This window comes from Gopherus flavomarginatus, chromosome 3, assembly GCF_025201925.1.
Source record: "Gopherus flavomarginatus isolate rGopFla2 chromosome 3, rGopFla2.mat.asm, whole genome shotgun sequence".
In the NCBI taxonomy this organism is placed as follows: domain Eukaryota; kingdom Metazoa; phylum Chordata; order Testudines; family Testudinidae; genus Gopherus; species Gopherus flavomarginatus.
This window is the reverse complement of record NC_066619.1, coordinates 230,968,910-230,994,149: the sequence shown is the minus strand read 5'-3', so window position 1 is coordinate 230,994,149 and position 25,240 is coordinate 230,968,910. Positions and strand designations below refer to the sequence as shown.

Sequence of the window (25,240 nt, the reverse complement as noted above, 5' to 3'; positions counted from 1 at the left end):
ACTCAAGCTCCAATCCAGCAACACTCATAAGCATATTCTTAACTTCAATAAACTCGCAGGGGTGCCCCCTGCAATTTTTCACATAGTATACACATATGTGTCACTCTCACTTAGACTTAGCATGGCATTTATGTATATTGTGTCTATGTCTGAGCTGGGAGAAAAGCCAGATTAACCAACCCTAGGCAAACCCTATCATGTCCATCCCCTCAGACCCTCTCCCTGCCCGCTACCCCACATGGACATTCATCGCAACTCCCTGTACTTGTAGCAGGCTTTGCTGCTGTCACTGAGCAAGTCCTGTGAGCAGAACACAGAAGACATGGGCTGCTGGAAGTGGAGCGAGGCTGGGTAGGTGGGTGGACGGGGGAGACCTGGTTCAGGAGCTGACACCATGGCAATGGTGAGGAGGAGTGCCATCGCAATGTCCCCTCACATTTGTCATTATGGCCCTCTGTCATGACAGGGTGGTGGCAGGGCCAAAATTGAGTGAGTGGTGTTGTAACCTGGTGCATGGGCGCCATCATGACAGAGGACTGCAGGGCCAAATCTGAGTAGCCATTGAGGCAGCCACAGCTTTTCCTGCTTGCTACTGATGTTGGGCCAGTTCCTGCACCAGTACCTGAACCATACCAGCAGGAGTTCAGGTTCCCATCCTCTCATGAGCCAGGCCTTAGGCACATGCCTAGGTTGTCTGTGTCCTAATCCAGCCCTGGGTGGAAGTTCCCCAATTCTGATGACTTGGTACATTCCACTGTACGTTATGTGCATATGGCTATGAGTGCCACTATTACTTTGAGTGGATCCAACTCAAATTAAATCAGTGGGACTTCTCTAGGCAATTAACGTTAAGCACATGCATAACGACTTTGCTGAATTGGGGCCTCAGTCATTTTCACATGCAACTTAAATAAACAAATATTTTGACTTAGTATAGTCTTAAGAAATAAGACTGATAACTTAATTCACATAAACCCCAAACAGTCAAACCTTTAGTAATTATAGATTTGGACTGACCACTTTTAAATGTATTTAAATTTTCTTCCTATGGAATCTTTCCACACAGGAAAAAGTCTTTAGAATTATGTTAAAGAATAGCTCAATATATTGATCACTGGAAGTTCCTAGTCTCACTTCAGTGGATGCTGGTGTGTGACCTGCAAACTGTGTATAAATACAAATACATTTATTACCATTTTAGGCAGCTGAAACTTGAGTGATGCATAACTTGATGTGCAACAGTCATTTCATGGCTCTTGCTTTGCAGTCTAGACAAAATTGGCAGCCTCTAAAATTTATAGCTCAACACTGTCACAAAAATGTGTCAAAGTAAAATTTGCATAAAGGTTATACTGTAATGGCCTGGCAATCATCCCATTAATGACTGCTTTCTGTTCAGAGCTTGTTTTAAATACTTTTCAGATTGTTTGGAATCCATCAGACTTCAATCCAAACACAACGGTTGTCTGTGGGAAAGCGTTCTTAGCTTCCAAGTGGACAGAGATAATATTTATGTTACATGTTTTATGTAAGCTACAAGGAAAAAATTACATGGCAATCTAATTATATTACAAGCTGGATCCCCTGCCCTATAAATTCTAGTAATTAAAGTGGTTACTGTGGAAAAATTACAGAAATTATTTTAGTTTAGTTTCAACTAATTTTGTAGTCAAGTTATTTTATACTTCTGTAACTTGCCTGCAATAATTGGCTGGATAAAATTTAGGAAGTAAGCAAACATTTTAATAATATTCAAAAAAGAATAAAGTGTTTCATTTCATTTTTAAAAATATGTTATAATATTAAGTTTGCTTTACTTGTAGCTGTTGCCAGATTCTTACTGATGCCTTTAAAATTATAGCTGTTTAATGGTAACATGCAATGCAGCAAATTCTTTGTGGTGAAGCAACAGTACACTTCAATAACAGTTGCACATCTGTGCTAGATACTGCAAAATATAGCTTTGAGACTACACGAGTAACAATTGCCGTTTCAGAGCTTATAACTTGGGATGTCTAATCAACTCTGAATATTGTAAAGGTTTCTGTGTATAACTCAGGCTAATGTTATTGTCAGTTTTGGGCCAAAGAGGAAAAGAACCCATTCCTTAAGCTTTCCCAACAACTTAGAAAACTAAGTAGGAAAAATGAAAATTAATGATAGAGATAAAAAAACATAACAAAAAGTAATATCTGAATTGTACACAGTGAACAAATTCTTCCTTTTTTGGGCTTCCTCTTTTAAAAATAGATGTAGCAATTGTTAGCATTTAGATTTGCCATATTCTTAGCAAACATCACAAAAACTTGCCTCCAATGCCAAACTCAAAACAGAAAAGATTTAATCTGAATGGTGTGAATATTACTTCTATGACCTCAATTTAAATATGCCTCTGCAAATGCCCATTCTTGTGATATGTGCACCTCTGGTGCCATGTGACTCTGCAGAATTAATAGAAATGAAAACCAACATTAATTGGTAAGTAATTTTTCTTTTACCAGGTATTTTTTGCCATTTCTGCAGAAGGGATCACTTTAGTACAAGATTAAAAATCATTACTAAGAACTGGATTCAGCAAGGTATCCCCAGATTTAAGAACATGAGCAAACTCATTGAAGTCAAAGGGACTATGCATGCTTAAACGTAGGCCGTTTGATACTTAATATTGCAGAACTGGTGTCACCCCATGACAACTCAGGATGCTCAATATTTTGTAGTACTTTTTTTTAAAGAACAGTCTCTCTTGCAACCCTCAGATACTGCAAATGTGACTGGCTGGCAAGTACACTATTTTTCCCTTTGTTGGAATGTTTCATCATAATATTAGCATTATGGGTGTTTTCTTAAAACTTTAAAGTTTTTTTTTTTTGGAGGTAAGCATGAATTGTGAGAAGTGTATACATCTAACGTGAACATCTAATATTCCAAGGAGATCCATTGAAATACACTAGGTCTGCAGATATCAAATTCCCCTAGCTGACACACACAGTCCAACAATTCCAGTCTGAGTCTCAGAAAAGGATAAATTCAGTTCCCTTTAGCCAAATAAGGACACAGTTATCACTCATGTTCCAATTCCCAGCTCAAGAGTTTCATAGTCCTCCTATGCATACTCTCATATGCTCTCTTGTAGGAGCATAGCGTCAGTGAAAGAGCATTTGCGGTTTCTTCCTACCCTTCATTTATCTTCACTGTGCTTAAATTTACACTGCACCATTAACAAGTTATCATTTGCCATTATTTTATTTGCATTGTGATACTTCAATCAGGGCCCTATTGTGCTGAACACCATACAAAAACATGAGATCGTTCCTACACCAAAGACCTGACAGTCAGGCTAAATAGACAAATGGTTTGAGAGAGGAAGTGCTAATATCCCCATTTTAGAAATGGGGAATTGAGGTACAAAGAACACAGCAGACCTGGGAATTGAACTTTGATCTCCAAAGTCTCAATCTAATACTTTCCACTACAATAAAATGTGGTCTCTCTGTCTACAAGTGCTAGTAGATAATACGCTATTATCACACTACATTTAAAATAGAAAATACACTTGATATGTCAGATAGTACTGTCTGGCAATACCTGGAATATATGTTTACTTCCTAATGGTGATCACTGTAAGTGGTCACTGAAAGAAATGTGAATATTAGAGGTAACGTAAATATTAGAGCAGGTCAGAGAAACTTGGACTGAATAGTTTTCCACTGGAAAACACAGTTCAGTTGAGATTAAAATCCTTTATGAAATCTTGCCAGTTTGACTGAAGTTTTGTTTGGGAGAAACTTTAATAACTTTTGAAACCAAATGTTCCTTTTCTTCCTTTTGAAACTACTTTTAGTTTCAAAAAATTAAAAATGTTGTGTTATAAAAAATAGTCAACATCAAAATAAATTAATCCAAAACTAATTTTTTGTTCGGAAATTCTTTTTTGTGTAGAATTTTGAAATTTTGGGTTTAGTAGCAAATTAGAAAAAAATCCAAATTTTGACATCTAGAAATGCTCCACAAAACAGAATTTCTATTCTCTGGTCAGCTCCAGTGAATACCAATGTGTATATTAGGTAGTCTCCTGGCTGTGGGACTCAGACAGTTTGGTAGGTTTACTGCCAGACATGAGCACTGAGCATGTGAGACCATTCTGGGAAACTGTTACATCATTAAGAGTGAATTGCAAATATTGAAAGAAAGAAGCACAGTAAATAATAAAGAACTATTCATCCACTGAAATTTGATTCCATAACCCATTCATCCAATAATTTCATATACCCAGCAACTTTGATAAAAGTGACATCTGATCCCAAATGATTTGGTAACAGAAATGGAGAAGAATTAATCAAATAAATTGTTCACTGCATACAGTTTGCTTGAGTCTAGTTAAAAAGAAGCAGACTCTTCCTCCAAAGCAGTATTCTAGGCTATAACTATACTTAAAAAGGAACACTGTTGAAATGACAAGCATTTCAGGTAGACCTGAGACCCAAAGAAGAGTTCTGTGTAGCTCAAAAGCTTGTCTTTTTCACCAACAGAATTTGGTCCAATAAAAGATATTACCTCACCTACCTTATCTCTCAAACATTTTAGGGTATTCAGGTGCAACACATTAGTTACTCTTCCTAGAGTCAATAGTTATTAAGCTAGTATTTAATTTAATTGAGCACAGCAAATTAACCAGTATTTCCTCTCACGCTCTCTAATCTTGTCAAGCATAGAAATTTAGCACAAATAATAGCCTATATAGTGAGACAGAAGCTTCACATTAGAAATGACTTAAGCAAGCCTCAAAAGGTTCAGAGTTCATGTTCAAGTTGGATAAACAATCAAGAGTTCAAACACTGATCCAAAATTTATCTGACCTATCTGAACCTGGTCTAAAAGTCTCAGAAGAAAACCTATTCTTAGAAGATTTCCAAATGATCCTGCTTCGGGATAGGCCGGAAATATCATGAGAATAGCTGTCCTCATGGTAACGAAGCAATTGTAGATTGTGGCTGTACAGAGTTTATGAAATTTTAAAACAATGAAATAGTTATGTGTTTCAGAACCTTCTGGAAGCACTGATTTGAGATGCCAGGGCACTGTTTTTTCAGTGCAGTGTTGTTTTTTGTATTTTCTTTTCAACAGTTTACTCATCCCTTCTTCAAATCATCACAACCTAGTTTATAGAGTATTATGAGAAGTATTCTGAGGGATGCATGATTATAAATCCCAGATTTTCAGATAATGGCTTGTAGTTACAAGTGCAAATACATGCACATGTACATATAACATTACCACAACTGAGGATACAGCCTCAGCAAGTGCATGTGCAATTGACTATTTTGATGTGTAACAGTTCATTTGAGTGTATATTTGGCATTAAACTAAATTTTACCATGGCAGCCCAGATTTACCCCAGGGTGTATACTATCTTGTGTGCTGGATTTCCTCTGGGACTTTTGTACAATCAGAATATGTGTGTGTGTATGTGTGTGTGTGGGAGAGAAAGAGAACGAATGCACGCGCATGCATGCTATCTTCTAGGCCAGACGTGGGAAAATTACGGCCTGTGGGCCACATCCAGCTCACAGGACTATCCTGCACAGCCCTGAGCTCCCAGCCAGGGAGCCTAGTCCCCGGCCACTCCCCCGCTGTCCCTCCTCCCCCGCAGCCACGCCACCACACGGGCTGTGCTCTGGCCTGCCACTCCCACTGGGCCACACAGCTGGCTCTGGCCGAGTGTCGTGGCTGTGAGCTCCTGCTGCTGGTAAGGGGCAAGAGCCAGGTTGGGTAAGACAGCGGGGGGTCCTGAGGGGCAGTCAGGGAGGAGGGGGCAGTTGGATGGGGCAGAGATTCTGGGGGGATGGTCAGGTGATTGGGAACAGGAAGTGAGAGTCCGGGGGCCTGTTGAGGGGCGGGGATGTGGATAAGGGTCAGGAGGGCAGTCAGGGGATAGGGAGCAGGGGGGTTAGATAGGGGGCAGGGGTCCCCGGAGGGAGTGGTTAGGGGAAAAGGAGCAGTAGGGGTTGGATGGGTTGGGGATTCTGAGGTGGGCAGTCGGGGGTGGGAAGTAAGAGCGGGGGGATAAGGGGTGGGGCCAGGCTGTTTGGGGAGGCACAGTCTTCCCTACCTGGCCCTCCATACAGTTGTGCAACCCCACTGTGGCCCTCGGGCCAAAAAGTTTGATGATCTCTGCCCTAGGCTTTTCCCCCCTTCTCTTTTCCTGTTCCCAGTATTTTCTTTTGCTATCAGATGAACAATCCTTCATGCAGCCAACTTCATTAATCTCTAATAAATAGGATTTCTCTTTTACATTGACATTGCTGCCTAGTGCCTCTTGCCTTTTTTACTTACAATCTACTATGAGCTAGGCTGACCAGATGTCCTGTTTTTATAGGGACAGTCCCGGTTTGGGGACTTTTTCTTATAGGGGCCTATTACCCCCCACCTCCTGTCCCGTTTTTTCACAGTTGCTGTCTGGTCACCCTACTATGAGCTCCTAGCTTCTTGGACACTTATGGATTTTAATACTCCTTCTTTATGCTCTGTTTGTTGGATCTCAATTATCTGTTACTTTATAAAAACATAGTATCATTACATTTCTCTGCTCTGTGAACCCACTCCTTACTCTCATACAAAGACTTTTGTCTAGCACATAATCTTTCCTCTTTGACTCTCATTCTGAGTCAGTTTCCCTCTTAGTTAAAATCCCCCTAAAAATAGTAGATATAAAATGGTTTCTTCTCTTACTAGGGTTCTGAATGGATCAGCCAGTAATGCACTATGAAAGGGTAAATTAGAATACATAGATGGCTCTGGCTAAAGTCACCCATATATATTGTATCCTCTAGATTCAAAGCTGGTCCCTTCATTTTTGTCTTGCTCTTCATCAAGCCAAGATCTGTTCTGTAAGAGAAGCTTACTGCAGTTTCTTCTTCGTTTTCATCTTCATGTCTCTCATCCATAATGTTTTGTATTTAGGCTTTCCATTATCCAGTTTCTTTCTTTCAATAATTTAGTGTAATTTAGGGTAAAAGTTTGAAAAGTACCTAAGTAATTTAAGAGTCTAAGTCTCATTTTCAAAAGTGACTTAGGCACTCAAGCCAAAATTTAAAAAATAAAAAATAAAAAAAAGGGTATTTAGGCATTGTTCCCCTTAGCACTGCAAAGCTTAAATGTCTCAGACAGCTAACTCCCATTTTCAAAAGTGAGTTAGGGCATGTATGATTTTGAAAATCCTACTGAGTGCCTGCCTGCATCCTTAGGTGCCTTTAAAAATCTGGGTCTCATGAGCCTAAGTCCCAGTTACTTTCTATGAGACAGACTTCTGATATCTAAGTCATTTTTTTAAAATGGGACTTAGGCACTCCTGAATGTTTTACCTGTGGTAAATACTTTTTAAATATAGGGTCAGGCTTTCAAACCAAGACATAACATGTGTGCCTACAAAATTGCAAGCACACCTGAAATGCCCTGAACTTGCTTATGCAAAGCTGCATTTATGCCCAAATCAGGTTATTGAACACCAATCTAAATTTATCTTTGTTATTTTGGAAAAGTCCTTTGAAAATGAAATATGCTATTTAAATGCTCTGCTAAGTACCAGTTTGTTGGCATCATTACTCCATTTTCATATGCACATGGGGAAAGGGCAGGGATGTGTGGTGATTGGATGCATATGCACTTGTTTGTGGTCCCTGCTATTGAAAATGTATTCCATAATTCTAGGCCTCCACCTTTTGTGCTTTTTCTGTCTCTTAGATCAATAATACATATGCCAATCTGTGCTGTAGCTATAGTTGTATTCCTGGGGTGAGATTTTCAAAGGGATATAAACATTTTTGATTATGATCGGCATAAATGTAGAATAAAAAAATTCTTATTCTATTCTGCATCACACTACTTTTTAAAAGCTTTTTCCATTTGTTAAAATGCCAAACCCTTGGAGCCAGCCTTATTTTGAAACACTTAATTGAAGAGGAAATGCCACAAAACTGGAGCTGTTGCTATGACAACAAATAGCCAGTACCTGCTTCTGGTATGCCATTGCTAGGAAGGTAATAATACTAATTTACACAAATACGTTGTGGTCTCCCATGAAGAATAAATGTTTCCACACTTTATACATTTTGTGATGACAATCACATTTTTTTCTCTTGAGACAAAAACCTAGATCCTTTTTTTCCTCCATAGTCCAGTTCTGAACAGTCAACTGTAATAAGATCCCCTACTTATGCTCCATTATTGGTCTAATATGGTGGTAATTTGAAGGGCACCTCATTTGTCAGCCTAAGGCAAAAGTCTCTGGAGACTGCAATTCTACACCCCAATCAGAGATGTGTGTATGCAGGCAAATTTCATTTCTGGTGGTGTATGTTTTAGAGAGAGATTGAAGAAAAAAAATATACAAGACAAAACTGTTCAGTTTAGTCATCTCTTAAACCACCCATAACTTTCTACAGCTCCCGGTATGATCCATTCCATAGACTTGTCTCAGATCTGTCTCTGTTTATAGCAGGTATTGTACAGCCTGAGAAGACATGGATTTTACAGCATGGCTATGGTCAAGAGTTCCATAACTGCTCAGGCGATATTCTTTGTTATTCAAAATCTCGTTAACCCACTGTCAATTTACCAAATGTCACATATCTCCCATGAGGCCTAATTGAATTTCTGAGCTTGCCGAGCTCTTACGTTCGACATAAAAGTAGCTTAAGTCTTGCAGTGCTACACAAGAGATTATGCAACTGTAACCTGAACTGAAGTTACTGCCCTTCCAACCTTGTAAGTTCCAGAGGGAAGTATCAGAGCTGAAAGTACTGGCCAAAGCAGGTCTTGAAGCATGTCCCCAGGGTCCTCCAACACTGAGAGAACACCTCAAAGTGCAGCCTGACATTGAACTGAATAACCCAAAGGTTTGGGCATCTCCTCAGGTATTTGGATAAGTAGGATGTACTATGTTCTCAAACCTCTATAAAAATGGGTTCAAACAATTATCATGTTTTTCTTTACCCTGTGCAGACATACAGTGGGACTAGTTAGTCTCACAATGCACATTCAATCATTTATTCTTTTGATATGCCATGCTGCTAATAAACATCAGCCCTGGATGCACCTACATAATAAGCCACACACTCAACACAACACACAATAAAACTACTCAAATATCATACTAATCAGCTGCCATGCAACTTAAACATTGTATAACTACTGCCATAACAATAAAGGCACCTGCTATTGCTCAGCAAACCTCCATCAGAAAACAGGCTAAAAATATGAGCTCTGATGAGTCAAGGGAAAAGGCAATTTCCAGAGTCATGAAGAATGCCACAATGGCAGCTCCTTTCCATTTATAACATGGGGGGTCCAGTTCAAGCATCTTCAATGAGTGAAACTGTGAAAATACACGTCTGTCATAGTCAAAGCAAATTATTAAGATGGAAGTTAGTGCTGGTGAGATGTACCTGATTGGCAGCCTTGGAGGATGAGACCCAATATTTATTTACAGAGTAGATATAGCACAGGCAACAGCAGAACAAGATTCCCCACTTCATCACCCTAGGGTGTTTCAACCTGGACAAGCAGAGAGCATCTCTGAAAGAGAAAGGGTAGTTCACTTGCCATGCCCATACATTCTTTGGCCTCTCACTTGAGAGTGCAATATCTTATGTCAGCAAGGGCAAGATTTCTAAGAACATAAGAATGGCCGTAATGGGTCAGACCAAAGGTCCATCTAGCCCAGTATCTGTCTACCGACAATGGCCAATGCCAGGTGCCCCAGAGGGAGTGAACCTAACAGGAAATGATCAAGAGAACTCTCTCCTGCCATCCATCTCCACCCTCTGACAAACAGAGGCTAGGGACACTGTTCCTTACCCATCCTGGCTAATAGCCATTTATGGACTTAACCACCATGAATTTATCCAGTTCTCTTTTAAACACTATTATAGTCTAAACTTATTAAGATATCCAAAGAAGCAGATAGGGGCCTAGTGGAATTTTTGAAAGTGCCTAGGTGCCTAAATACCTTTAAAAATCTGGCCCTAAGTGCCTATTTTGTTATTAGTGATGTGGACACTTATTGGGTACTGGACTGAGACCATCACATTTATTTCATATTGGACAGCAAACATCCACAGCTAATGGTGTGTGTTAGTCCTTAACTGCAGTATTTAGGCTAGGTTGACCTGCTGACCTTGAGAGAAAAGGCCCTATATCCCATTACAAATCCTTTAAGTCTCCCAGCCACTGCAAAGCAAACACTTGACTTTTATGGCTGGATTCAGTTTCAAGTCTGTTTTCTTTCCAGTGTTTTGTTCTAGTTATAAAAGTAGTTTTCATTGTCAGCTTAGAAACATGGCACATTTTTATTAGCAATTGTTGTCCCTAGAGATGGGCAATATCATCCTTGTTAAATATTATACGATTAGATTTAAATGATAAAACCATCAAGGCAGGAACACTATTAGCAAAGGGACCTGCACATCTAAAGAGAGTGAGAATATTCATACTAGGAAGGAGCAGCAGATCAGACCTCTTCCCTTTGACCAAAACTTTTCAAGGGCAGGTTAAAAAAAAGTTGCTTGAAGCAGGCTTCCATTGGCTCTCCCCGCAAAAACCTAATAAGTAATAATAATAACAACAACAACAACAACCTCCAAGCTCCCTCGCTCTTTGGAACACAACCTCTTTTCAGTTTCCTCATGCATATGACTTCCGGTTCCTTCCTTCCATGGGGCTGCCACTTCCCCAGAGACATTTTCCATTCTCCTCTAGTTTGCTTGCTTGCCTTCCCACAATTTCTCAATAGCCACCGTACTCCACTACAGTATTACTGGGATTTTTAAAGATTCTTGCTTTTTAAAATGCCTATTGTAGCAACCACAAACCACAAGTATTCTCAAGCTGCATACTGCATTTAAAAGGTATTCAGCATACTCCTGTTGCACATAGACTAGTATATGTGCATATATGTCAGGTGGAAGCATCTTAATCAGATCACATTGCATTGAAATTCCATTGTTGGCATTGCTAATCACACACTATATTATCTTAAAATAATGATATGGTCTCAAACAATATGAATATATACATATGCTGCAAAAGTAATCTGTTTAGCTGAATAAATTATATACACACCAGAATTAGCAACTGCATTTGGGAAAAAAATGATTATTCAAAGTCTATGGAAATCAGTTCTTGACTGTGTGGCTTATCTGCCAGCCGACAGCTATTACCACCTGAATGACACATATCCCAGAAGTAATATATTGAACGCAGAATTGTTGAGAATTGCACTAGCCAATGCTAATGAATCAGTGCAGTGATATCACCCATGGAAATAAAAAAGGCAGCATTTCCAAGTGTGATATACAAACACTCAAATATGTAGATGCTTAAATGTGATATTGTAAGGATTTCAGGGGTAACTATGGCGGGTCAGAGAGAAATAAAATGGAAAGAGTGAACTAACAGAGGTAAGTCACAAATACTGTGACTTTAAATCAATATAATGGTCATGACAAAGTTATGAAGTACAGCATTTGACTCTAAAGCAAGACTGGATATGAGAGTTTCTAGAGCGTTTTGTAAAAGCTACATATAGCTTCCAACCATAACAAAGTCTTACTGAGTGTTAATGTTACCAAACAGTGTACACAAGGGAGTGATAGCCGCAACTCAGGATGCTGTGTTGGCATACAGCAGTTTGGACATGCTGGTTCATGCTTCAGAGGTTGTGATTTAGTGAAACAACCACTGAGACACTGAAGATTGTGTCTGATGGTAAAACCACAATTTTATAGAAACCAGATTTCTGAAAAAAAGACAAGAGGAGCATGGCATTATTGTTCATTGCAGATGTTAGCAGATAGATAGGCAGAGAGAAGAACCACCAATATGACATAGGTATTGGATAGAGAGAATAAGGGCTTGTTTACACTGTACATTAGTCTGCACTTGGAGGGTGTCATGTGCTACTTGTACTGTGTGGACCCTGTTGGCACTCACTAAAAGTTATGTAATGTGCATTAATGTGGTATGATTTGAAACAGGAGTAAATTATCACACACTAGGGAACTGATAGTGAACCCCACCAAGACCCACACTAGCCAGCTAATGTGCAGCAGGCTAGAGTGCATTGGAATTCACACCCTTGTACTAATACACTGCATAGACAAGCCCTAAGCAGCACAGCCAGCAGAAACAGACTTAGGGACCAATCCTGGAGTCCCATGATCACCAAAACCCTCCTATGGAAGTCAATGGGAGTTTTGCTCCTGCTGGGGTTGTGCGATCTGGCCCTTAGAGTTTTGGAATTATTCTCTTTTCTCCTGTCTGAAAAGCCAGTGAAGTTCTCTTGTTGCTCTCAGTCTGAAAACGTCAAGAGCTTCTGCTATCTTCATACCAGCAACATTTTTTGTGAGAACTTGCTCATGGGGCTTTGCTGGAACTCAAATAGCTGCTCCCTGTACTTCACAGCACCAATAATATAGACATTTTAGCATTTCTTTTACAAGTTTGTAACATTTTCCTCCCCATCCCTTTTAAACAAAGGTCCTATATAGCTGCAGACATCACTTGTATCTAAAGACCACCTCTAATATTTGGTACTAGCCAAGAAAAAAAACCCAAACAACAAACAAATACCACAACAAAAAAGGAAACCCCAGGACGGAGCTTATTAATTTGACCATGATAAAAATAAAAGAATAGAATAAAAAGTTATGATCAAAGGCATTAGTGTATATATATAGACAAATATAAGAAACATACCGAATTCACAAGACAGTAATTTTCAGATTTAAAAATGAGTTTACATCCCTGTAGCATGTTTCCAAATTGTTTCGCAGATGCAACACCTGGCATCTACACAACATTCTGAGTGATATTTATCTTACTGCTTCAATAAATCAGCCATGAGATTACATGAGAAAAAGTTGACAAAAACTGAAACCAAACCCCGTAATTTGTGTATATCCTACCTTTCTTTTGCGCAGTTTCACTTGATTGTCTGTAGATTCATGGGTGGACAGATTATCCTTCAAATGTAAACATTGCATGCCTTCAACTGGACTAATACTTGTAAGACTTTTTTTTTCAGGAACCACTTGAGGTTCTGTGTAACCACTTTCATCCAGTCCATTTTCCATGGACATTATATGGGAACTGAGAGGAGATTGCTTAAGGTAGTTGCTAGAGTCTGCTTTTGAGAATGGTTGTCTACCACTGCCAGTATACAGATCAGGAGAAAACTCACTCTGGACCACATTATAGTCAGCCTTTTCATGCCCATCTTTAGGAGCATCACATTTCCTACGCTGTTGTGCAATTACAGCAGTATGAAGCAGCTGTTTCTCAGGCATAATTTCCTTCACATTCAGAGAACTGGAGAGATTTTCTCGTGGGGCATCTATTACTTCATTTAAGCCTTTATAATTACAAAGCTCCAGGCTTTTCCCAATACTGCCACAAATGTCCTCTTCTTCCTTCTCTTCTTTGGGGACTATGTCATAGTCAGGTTCATCAATATCTCCTATTGTTTCAGAAATGTTAGATTCCCTATTTGCTTTAATCCTTGCTATCATATTTGTTAAGGAGCCTGCTCTTCCTAAACTCTGCTCTTCATCTGTTAGTTTCCTTCCCATAGTGAACTGGTGGTTAACCTTATCCAAACAGAGATTTGAAACGTCATCGTCATCACCATCAGAAATATGGACCAAAGTTTCTGTGCTGGCCTCCAAAGAAAGAAAATGCTCCTCATCTTCATGGTTATCATTTTCATCCACCTCTTTTGAAATGTTGCTAAGCATCTTTGCAGGGAAGCCAATCAGTTCTCCACCATGACAGCAGTCTGGTAAAGAAGCACATTTTTCTTTCCTGTCCACATTCAAAACTTCATCTTTTTCCATACTTGCTTGAAAGTTATCAGCTACAAGTCCATGATGACATGCTGTATTATACTCAACAGAATTAAAAGGCAAGCCCATCCACTGGGTCACATGTTCTTCCCAGCTTCTCTTTCTGATTGCTAGAGACATGTCATAACAGTTCAGCAACAGGCTGCGAGATACATTCTATACAGGACCAGAGGAGATGTCATGACTACAGTGAATTCCAGAGGGAGAGAGAGTTTCATCATTTTAACATCTGTAAGAAATGAGAGAGATTGGGTTATTGATTCAACTCTAAGAAAGACAAGAGTAGGAACAGTTGAAACAAAAATGTAAAAGCAAAGATAAGAGTGTGGAGTTGGAAGGGAGAAATGTAAAAGGATGTTTTGTGAAATAGCTTTAATAGTTATCATACAAACTTGATAGCAGCTATGATTTAGCATGGCTTACTTTCTGATTACTCTCCAATATCAAGCAAACAGAAATGGTATAAACAAACTAATGGACAGACAACTGGCTTCATGGGCCAGATTTTGACAATGAGTCTCTTTTCACTATTTCCGTCATAAGATATCCATTTCCATGGCTATAAAATGTATTAAATCTTGTGACTCCTAGAACACAAAGTAAGTTTGCATTTCTTCTTCATGAAAAGTAACCCATTTAGTGCAGACCTCCGGTTACTGTCTGAAGTCTTGGATCTGAAGTTGATGATTATTCAGAATTTCACAAATGTTATAAACCTCTCTTTATTGTGCTGCTAAATTTCAGCCCAATCCTGCAGCCATTTACTTGCTGTTATTTTTATTAATATGAGCAGTTTAATTGGTTCCAATGAGACTAGTTACAGTAGTAAGTATTACATCCAAAAGAGCTTTCAGGATTGAGCCTTTAAAGGGGCTAAAACCTCAACAATCAGGTAAAAATAATGTAACTTTCTGGCATATTTCTCACTTCAAGTAGCTCTAGAATTTGAAGGAAAACGTGGTTTATTAATGGCCATACACTCAGATCAAGCCATAGTCTGTCATTGTCATTCACATGAATGAACCCTTGAGTCCCACAACTTCAACTGGTCTCTGTGCAGAGAGAGAGATCAGCTGTGTGCATCATACTGAAGATCAGGGCCTTAGTCATTAGAGTGTTCTGCTATTTTAATGAGCATTTGCTTAAATTTTAACTAAGACATCTTTTACAAATCCCCTAAAGCTCTATTAGTTGGATTGTATCCCTTACCCATGTTGGTGAGTACTTACTCACTTAAGTGTCCCCACTGAGATCAGTAAGGTTACTCTCATGAGTGAGCATTGGCCAGTGCAAGTAAGAGTTCCCCAGTTGGTCTTTGTATCTGATAGTTTAGATGGCAACATAGTACATTCATCTATTCGCTTTGACATTTAAACATATGAACCATTGGGCAAAGGAAATACATTACAGCTATTTAAATTATGCATATAATACAAGACAGAGCAACGAGTTCTTTATCAAATAATGAAACAAAATGACTGGGCTGTAAAACATTGCAGGTTCAAGGAGCAGACACTTCTACTTTTCACTCCCTACATAAGAACTGTCAGCACTTAGCACGAATCTGCTTATTGATTTCACCAATAAAGAAGATTAACTACCGAGTTTGTTCTGGGTCATTTCAGTCCACTACAGCAAGCTCTGATTGCCCTCAAGGCTGTTCTGACAAATCACATGCCTGAAGGTATAAAAGTAGGCTGTTTGAAAGAAGTGCAGAATTATGACTGTGCAGATGAGTCTCTGTAAATTATGCCCTGACAAAGTGACTTTTAGAATGGATTTGTGCACATCCTGAGATCTTCAACTTCTTTTTAGGATGGCATGTTTTCCAACTTTGTGGAAGTTTGTACTTAAAAGGAAAATATAGTCATAGGGTAACAGAAATCCAGCACAAGTCAATAGCGTGTGGGAGGTGGAGGAAGATGGAAAGAACATATAGCCAGGCAAGTCCCTCTCATCCTCTAAAAAATGCACAGCCCCAAAACTATTTTCACAGGCAAAATTTGGTAGTAAGAGGATGATTCTGCTTTGAGAGTCTCTTTTCCTCCTTGTGAAGCACTTTTCCTGTGAGCATCCCAATATATTTTAGAAAAAAAAATAGTGCTACAACATCTGTTTTATTTTCATCAATGCAGGTGGGTAAATTGAAGGTCCAAAAAGGTTATGCTGTTTTCCCGTGGTCACACAGGGAGTTTGTAGCATAATCAAGAAGAGAATTCAGGAGTCCTGAGTGTATAGCACCAGGTTACACAATTTTCAGAGGACATTTATACATGTCCTCCTAGGCATTTGTTTGGTTGGCAGTCTGAAAAATGCCAGCATTCTAAGGGTTAATGGGTGTGTGTTACGCCCATTGCTGTTAAATGGAATTACATGTGTGCAGTGAGGACAGAACAGATCCCTTACTGTTTTTCATTTTTGGATGTGGCGGGTTATATTTCATGGGGGATGAAAAACAAATAAATCTCACTTTAGGAACCCTTCTGTTTTACTTGTGCTATCACAGTTGCGTTGGCTGTCTAATGGATAGCAGAGAAAATGATTAAATAAGAGAATATCTAATGTTTTGCTTGAAATTCAAGACAAATAAATATATGGCAAGGGTACTTTCATTGTTTCCTAAAATAACGTGAAGTGTGAAGATTTACCAGACACACACAAATCTAGCCAGAGGACTAAGCTTACTAGTTAGGGAGGCCCTTCCATGCCCTCCTCACAGAGCAGTAACCTGCAGATCAGTGGAAGCCCAGTTGCCCCATCTTCTACCAGAATAGCTCTATGGAGCCTGCTAGGAATTCCTTCTCTCTCTAATCCCCTCCGTACTGTATGGGGAGGAGTTATTCTACTCTTGTTTCCTACTCTTATCTTCAGAGAGCTCCCCTCCACCCTCGTCTACCTCCTCCCTCACTGGTACTTTCCAAAGACTGCATCCCCAACATTTGTGAGGAAGACAACATGATCCCAGCATCCCATTTCCTGTCTGGGCAGTATATGGGACAGGAACCGACAAGCTGTGGCCAGGCCAGGATCTTTCATTCTCCCTCCGTGCTTCCAGAATCAAACACATCAAAGGAGAGTTTTAGATAGACAGAGCAATACAAGTCAAAGAGTGATTCCCCCACCATCTCAACAATGGAATTCACTTATGTCTTGCTTGCTCAGGCTACAGATGGGATACATTGTATTCTACAACACACCAATAAAAGAGTCATACTAGACATGCACACATGTAGGAGATCAACCAAAAATATGTATTTTGGTAGTTTTGTTTCACCTTCATTTGTATGTTGCTCCCAGCAAACATCATTTAAGAAAGTGAATGGGGCTGGTATTAAGACAGAAGCTTGCTTACAAACAGTTCAACTTAAAACTTAGCTCCCTGCTCAGCTCATTACATTTCTCCCTCTTTCTCTCTCTTGCTTCAAAGAAATACTCTGCCTTTTAAATTTTTTCAGCTTTTTTGGTAAACAAATGTTTCTATGCCTAAATTAATTACACTCAATCGCATGTACCATAATACAGTACTTTACTTAATCAGTCATTTCTGACGTACCCTGACTGCCATGTAAACTATTGTGAGAAACTAGAAATTAATTTGTTACATGCATATCTCTTTATTAAAGCAATAGAAAGCAGGCAAATTATTTTACCTTTCTGCCAATTGTTAACACACCAACTTAGTTGTATTATATTGCTAAACCCCCCCCAAAAATGTAAAACTTTTCAATAGTGAACATAATACTATCAGAGTGATATACCCATAACAGGGGGGCTAACCCCAAAATACTAACGTTATTACCAATAAGACCCATTGGTGATATAGAAAACAAAACCCCACAGAATTCTTCAGTGTCCTGGCAATATACCCTCTAGATTGCTGACCAATGCACTGGAACAGAGCAGAGCCTGAATCAGTGAGCTTTTCTGGTTTTAGTTGATCCCAGTGCATGCTAGGATTGGATTTTGAGGATTAAAATCACTGTTTTCTATGGAAACATGCAATGCAGAAATTAGTGAATATTTTGTAGGTGACTATCACATCTGTTCTTCCATTTAAAGAGCTCTCGGTAACCTGAGACACACCCGACACACAGCAATGTATACGTTGACCGGTGTTATTTGCAGGTGCAATCTAAACTGATACAAACCAAGTTTAAACCCACCATAAGAGTGTGCACACATAAAATTGCATTGGTTTAACATCACACCTTTAGTTAAACTAGTACAATGTCGTGTATAGACCAGCCCCTAATCTCACCAGAAGTTATATTAGAAGTTGAAGCTACAATTTTCTTACTCTATTCCTCTATAAGAAAAGTCATAAGTGAGCTATACATTTTCTTTCATGACAGAAACAAAAATAAAATCTGTCACTTACAGTAAACAAATCATATAGGACTTGGTTAATAAAAACTCCATAATTTCTAACAAAGTTTTTACAGAAAGTATTTTCTAACAAAAAATCAAACAAGAGAGTAATTAATCCACGAGACCATATGCTAAAAGAAGCCCTTAATAAACTATCCAAGGCTTCATCCCTTGTGACTTTGTAAGGATTTCCTTTCCCTAGAGGGAATCAGTTTTGTTATCCCACAGGAAGTCATTATGTATCCTTTTTTATACACATTGACATATATCAGAATACACCCATTATATTTTACTAGCTGTCAGTGAAAAATATAATACTGTTAAGATTGTTTGCAACTTTTATGCAAGAGATACTTAACATATTACAGAAAGTGAGTCTAAGTGTAATCAGGCTGCCCAACAATATTCAAAAATCTCAGAAATTAGATGTATCAAACTATTAAGTAAGCTCGGCAAATGGTTCATGCAGGCAAATCCCAAGTCTTGGAACTCAATACTGTTTGCATAAACTGACCAAGATACAATTCCAAACTTTCTCAATACGTCTTGACTTATCTTTAGAAAACAACAAATATTAACAAGTTGCTTAATTTTATAATGGTTTGCTCTCTTTCAAAATATACAAAGGGAGGTTAAAATAATAGCTAATTGGTGATCATACAATAGTTCTTTTTTTAATTTTTAATCTGATTTATTTCCTGAGTTAGAGAAGCAGCCCCCACTCAAGGAGAAGGATGGGAAAAAGACAGGATCCAAAGTCAAAGTGAACTATTTCCATACTCCCCAGGCTTATTTAACATCTCTGTGGGAACGTCTACACTGCAGATAGGAGTGTGCTTGAGGTAGTGTGCTAAAACAACAGTGTACCTGGGGTAGCACAATGGCTTGAGCTAGCTGCGCTAGAACATACCCATAGGGTCCAGGTGGGTTTGTACTGAAACAGCTAAACATAGACTCATAGACTCTAGGACTGGAAGAGACCTCGAGAGGTCATCGAGTCCAGTCCCCTGCCCTCATGGCAGGACCAAATACTGTGTAGACCATCCCTAATAGACATTTATCTAACCTACTCTTAAATATCTCCAGAGATGGAGATTCCACAACTTCCCTAGGCAATCTATTCCAGTGTTTAACTACCCTGACAGTTAGGAACTTTTTCCTAATGTCCAACCTAAATCTCCCTTGCTGCAGTTTAAGCCCATTGCTTCTTGTTCTATCATTGGAGGCTAAGGTGAACAAGTTTTCTCCCTCCTCCTGATGACACCCTTTTATATACCTGAAAACTGCTATCATGTCCCCTCTCAGTCTTCTCTTTTCCAAACTAAACAAACCCAATTCCTTCAGCCTTCCTTCATAGGTCATGTTCTCAAGACCTTTAATCATTCTTGTTGCTCTTCTCTGGACCCTCTCCAATTTCTCCACATCTTTCTTGAAATGCGGTGCCTAGAACTGGACACAATACTCCAGTTGAGGCCTAACCAGCGCAGAGTAAAGCGGAAGAATGACTTCTCGTGTCTTGTTTACAACACACCTGTTAATGCATCCCAGAATCATGTTTGCTTTTTTTGCAATAGTATCACACTGTTGACTCATATTTAGCTTGTGGTCTACTATGACCCCTAGATCTCTTTCTGCCATACTCCTTCCTAGACAGTCTCTTCCCATTCTGTATGTGTGAAACTGATTGTTCCTTCCTAGGTGGAGCACTTTGCATTTATCTTTATTGAACTTCATCCTGTTTACCTCAGACCATTTCTCCAATTTGTCCAGATCATTTTGAATTTTGACCCTGTCCTCCAAAGCAGTTGCAATCCCTCCCGGTTTGGTATCGTCCGCAAACTTAATAAGCGTACTTTCTATGCCAACATCTAAATCGTTGATGAAGATATTGAACAGAACCGGTCCCAAAACAGACCCTTGCGGAACCCCACTTGTTATACCTTTCCAGCAGGATTGGGAGCCATTAACAACCACTCTCTGAGTACGGTTATCCAGCCAGTTATGCACTCACCTTATAGTAGCCCCATCTAAATTGTACTTTCCTAGTTTATCTATAAGAATATCATGAGAGACTGTATCAAATGCCTTACTAAAGTCTAGGTATATCACATCCACCGCTTCTCCCTTATCCACAAGGCTCGTTATCCTATCAAAGAACGCTATCAGATTAGTTTGACACGATTTGTTCTTTACAAATCCATGCTGGCTATTCCCTATCACCTTACCACTTTCCAAGTGTTTGCAGATGATTTCTTTGATTACCTGCTCCATTATCTTCCCTGGCACAGAAGTTAAACTAACTGGTCTGTAGTTTCCTGGGTTGTTTTTATTTCCCTTTTTATAGATGGGCACTATATTTGCCCCCTTCCAGTCTTCTGGAATCTCCCCCGTCTCCCATGATTTCCCAAAGATAATAGCTAGAGGCTCAGATACCTCTTCTATTAACTCCTTGAGTATTCTAGGATGCATTTCATCAGGCCCTGGTGACTTGCAGGCATCTAACTTTTCTAAGTGATTTTTTACTTGCTCTTTTTTTATTTTCTCTTCTAAACCTACCCTCTTCCCGTAAGCATTCACTATACTAGACATTCCTTCAGACTTCTCAGTGAAGACTGAAACAAAGAAGTCATTAAGCATATCTGCCATTTCCAAGTCTCCAGTTACTGTTTCCCCCTCCTCACTGAGCAGTGGGCCTACCCTGTCCTTAGTCTTCCTCTTGCTTCTAATGTATTGATAAAAAGTCTTCTTGTTTCCCTTTATTCCCATAGCTAGTTTGAGTTCATTTTGTGCCTTTGCTTTTCTAATCTTGCCTCTGCATTCCTGTGTTATTTGCCTATATTCATCCTTCGTGATCTGACCTAGTTTCCATTTTTTATATGACGCCTTTTTATTTTGTAGGTCACGCAAGATCTCAAGGGTAAGCCAAGGTGGTCTTTTGCCACATTTTCTATCTTTCCTAAGCATTGGAATAGCTTGCTTTTGGGCCCTTAATAGTGTCCCTTTGAAAAACTGCCAATTTTCCTCAGTTGTTTTTCCCCTCAGTCTTAATTCCCATGGGACCTTACCTATCAGCTCTCTGAGCTTACCAAAATCCGCCTTCCTGAAATCCATTGTCTCTATCCTGCTGTTCTCCCTTTTACCCTTCCTTAGAATTGCAAATTCTATGATTTCATGATCACTTTCACCCAAGCTTCCTTCTACTTTCAAATTCTCAACAAGTTCCTCCCTATTTGCTAAAATCAAGTCTAGAACAGCTTCGCCCCTAGTAGCTTTTTCAACTTTCTGAAATAAAAAGTTGTCTGCAATGCAGTCCAGGAACTTATTGGATAGTCTGTGCCCCGCAGTGTTATTTTCCCAACATATATCTGGATAGTTGAAGTCCCCCATCACCACCAAATCCTGGGCTTTGGATGATTTTGTTAGTTGTTTGAAAAAAGCCTCATCCACCTCTTCCACCTGATTAGGTGGCCTGTAGTAGACTCCCAGCACGACATCACCTGTGTTTTTTACCCCTTTTAGCCTAACCCAGAGACTCTCCACACTTCCGTCTCCTATGTCCATCTCCACCTCAGTCCAAGTGTGTACATTTTTATATAAGGCAACACCTCCTCCCTTTTTCCCCTGTCTATCCTTCCTGAGCAAACTATACCCATCCACACCAACATTCCAGTCGTGTGTATTACCCCACCAAGTTTCAGTACTGCCAATAATGTCATAGTTGTATTTATTTATTAGCACTTCCAGTTCTTCCTGCTTATTACCCATACTTCTTGCATTTGTATATAGGCATCTAAGATACTGGTTTGATCTTGCCTCCCAGCTTTGCCCTGACCCTCCTTCCTCTCTGCCATTATAGCCCGTGCTCCCTCCTGTTTCCAACGCATCTCCCAGGTCTTGTTCCCCACTTACCTGTGGGCTTTGCTCACCTGTCCCCGTCTAACCTAGTTTAAAGCCCTCCTTACTAGGTTAGCCAGTCTGTGCGCAAATAAGGCCTTTCCCCTCTTCGAAAGGTGAATGCCATCTGTTCCTAGCAGTCCTTCCTCGAATAACATCCCGAATAACATCAGAGCTGTTGCCTGTGCTACCCCTAGCTACATTATTTTTAGGGTGCTCTCTTGAGCAGAGCTAGCATATATTTGTCTACCCAAGCTCATCTTTTCGTTGTACTCTTTGTACGATCTCATATTGACAGCTAGTCAATAAAACAGAAAAAAAACCATTACAATTATACATTGGAAATAATCTGGACCTCTGAATGTGTGAATGTTCAGCTTTGAACTCCTCATAGATGTTACTTATTTGTGTGACTTTCCAAGTAATAAATTGTCTACCTAAACAGATTGCCATACATATTATGGAATAGCAGCAGCCATCTTAAATTAGTATTTTTCTTCTGGGGGAAAAGGAGAAAATCCAACAGTTGGCTTTGTCCTGATGCCACTGAAGTCAGGCACTTTTGCCACTGATTTTCGTAGAAACAGAATCAGACCCCAGATGAATTTCATGTTGAGCTGCAGGTAGTGTGTCTTATTTATCTGAAGGTGTGTCTACACTTTGAGATGGGGACATGATTCCTACCTCAAGACAACATTATCAGAACTAGCACGAGCGAGTGTTGCTGCAGCATCATGAGTGAAATGGATGGGTTAGCTTCCATGAGTATGAGGTCTCTGACACCACTGGTATGTGCTCGGGTGGCTAGCCCTTCCTACTGCTCATGCGAATGCAGCTACACTCTATTTTTAGCATGCTAGCTCAATCAGGGCTAGCTAACATGGGTATATTTCCTTGAGCTGAGATTCGCCTCACCCTCTTTTTCCCCCAGGTCAGAGTGTACATGTACCCTAAGCATCTATTTAAAACTTGCAAACTCATCTGGGATACCCAGGATGATCATTCTTAACCTGTGGTGGAGTTAATAGAAAAACTAATCAATGTATTTAGAATGGAAACAAACAAACAAACCCCCCAAACCTGCAGTGTAAAGACCAAGTTTTCATACTGAAACCAATTTAATTTTGCTTGACTTTATTTCCAACGCCTACAGATTGAAGCTTCCAATAGAAGGGAAGGAGTGAAACAATTTAAAGAAAAAATGCTATACTCTATGGTCCTGTTTGAGCCACTGCTGACAATGGATGTCAGCAACAAGTCCTACTGCTGAATTGGTGATGAAAATAGTTTAACTGCTAGTGTAGATGGGACAAAAAACACCATTACAGAAACGTGACAGATTTGATTGAACAAGGTCTCCGTTACACATTTATACACAATATAGTGTTGAAAACAGATTTTGTCCCATGTACACTAGTCATTAAACTCTTTTTCAACACCAGTTAAATGGAATAGACTGTTGAATACCACTGTCAGCAATGGCTTTGTGTCTAGTGGAGATGAGGTTTAAGGAGAAAAGGTACAGGCTGCCGGTAAAAGCGTGATAGGAATTCCCATTTGGGTGCAACTGAAAATATCCTGAGAGGAAACTTGGCAAGTGCATCTGGAATATCGCTTAGGATGTAATTGCAACAAGTCATGAGAATGGCAACTGGAACAGGACTTTTGAAGAGACTAGAGAGCACTGAAGCTCTTATATTACATACAGATTACTTTGTAGTGGCAATATCATTTAGGAAGACTCGAAGGGAGGTAAAGCCTTCATTCTAATCAGCTGGACAGACTGCTGACAAATATAAGCAGAGATTGTGCAATTACTGTATTTTTGACGTATTTTCTCCAAAGCAGCTGGGTGATAATTGAGAGATACCAGTTTCATAAAATGTGATTCCATCTTATACCATGCTCATCACCATAGTAACTGAGCACCTTCCAATAGCTCTTAACATCTGTCACGTGTGGTTTGTTCTCTCACTCATACTGGGAGAACTGGGGAGAACTGTGTCTGCAGAACTGGTCTGCAGTGGAGCGCTTTGTTTTGATAGGGTTCAGTTCTGCAGTGCGTGTGGGGGGGTTGTTTTGTTTTTAAAATTAACGCACCACTATGTGTTTATGTTATAGAAGGCAGGTAGAAGTAGTGGAAGGTGGTGAGGTTTATCCATGTCCTTGAATCCAGTGGGAGTTAGTTCCACATTTCCAGATTGGCCCTCCAGAAATTTCTTTCCATTGCACAGACGAGCTTTTCCTTTATAGTTTCATTGTGCCTAAAGGCAGTGGTTGATAACTTGGCTTCTTATCCCAAAGCTTCAGGAGATCTTTTCAGTATCTTGGGCCCAGGCCAGTCAGCATATTGAAGAAAAGGACCCAAACCTTGAACTTGACTCAACATTCTGTGGGAAGCCAGTGGAGAGAACAGGTCTGATGTTCTTGCAGTAGCCTATGTTGCTAAGGGGATGTGCCATAGCCTTCTGTAATTGTTGCAGTTTCCTAAGGGCTGATGGCTTTGTGCCTAGGTATACTGCATTGCTGTAGTTCAGGTGGGAGGTGACAAAGAGATGTAATAACTGAGCACATGTCATCTGTTAGGAAGGAACAGAGTTTCATAGCCAACTAAGATGGTAGAAAACTTTGCTCTCCGATGCTTCACACTGAAGGTACACCCCTACAAATTGGTCAATTCAACTAAAGAAGACTGTGTCAAACTTTTCAAAAAGTGTTTACTCTCTCTGTGGGTAACTGCACCTTTAAGAAGATCCTTTTCTGTAAAGCAGAGCTTCATGAAGCAGATCTCTGCCCAGAACCTTTCCTCTGAGAGGTCATTGAATGTCACACTGATCACCAGCCTGGCCTCAGTCTTGCTTGGGTTTAGCTTCATCCAGCTGTTCTTCATGCATGAGCTGATCTCATCCAAGCACTGGGCCATCTTGGTGGCACTTGTGTGGTCATATGTGGTGAAGAGTAGGTGAAGCTGTGTGTCATCTGCAAATTGCTGGTACTTGAGTCCTGTTGTCTGACTAGTTCATCTGTTGGCAGTCTTTAGATGTTGAAAAGACCCAGAGAGAGAATTGATCTCAGTGGGA

At 39.7% G+C, this 25,240-nt stretch overlaps 1 protein-coding gene across 1 annotated transcript in view; it reads right to left on the bottom strand.

Annotated features, from left to right (window-relative positions):
• Window positions 1-25,240, bottom strand: part of DLC1 (DLC1 Rho GTPase activating protein) — a 365,039-nt gene that overhangs the window by 334,099 nt on the left and 5,700 nt on the right. The window contains exon 2 of the mRNA XM_050947317.1: window positions 12,963-14,127. Coding sequence (XP_050803274.1) covers window positions 12,963-14,018 — 1,056 coding nt within the window. The 5' untranslated portion in view covers window positions 14,019-14,127. The remainder of the gene's footprint in view (window positions 1-12,962; window positions 14,128-25,240) is intronic.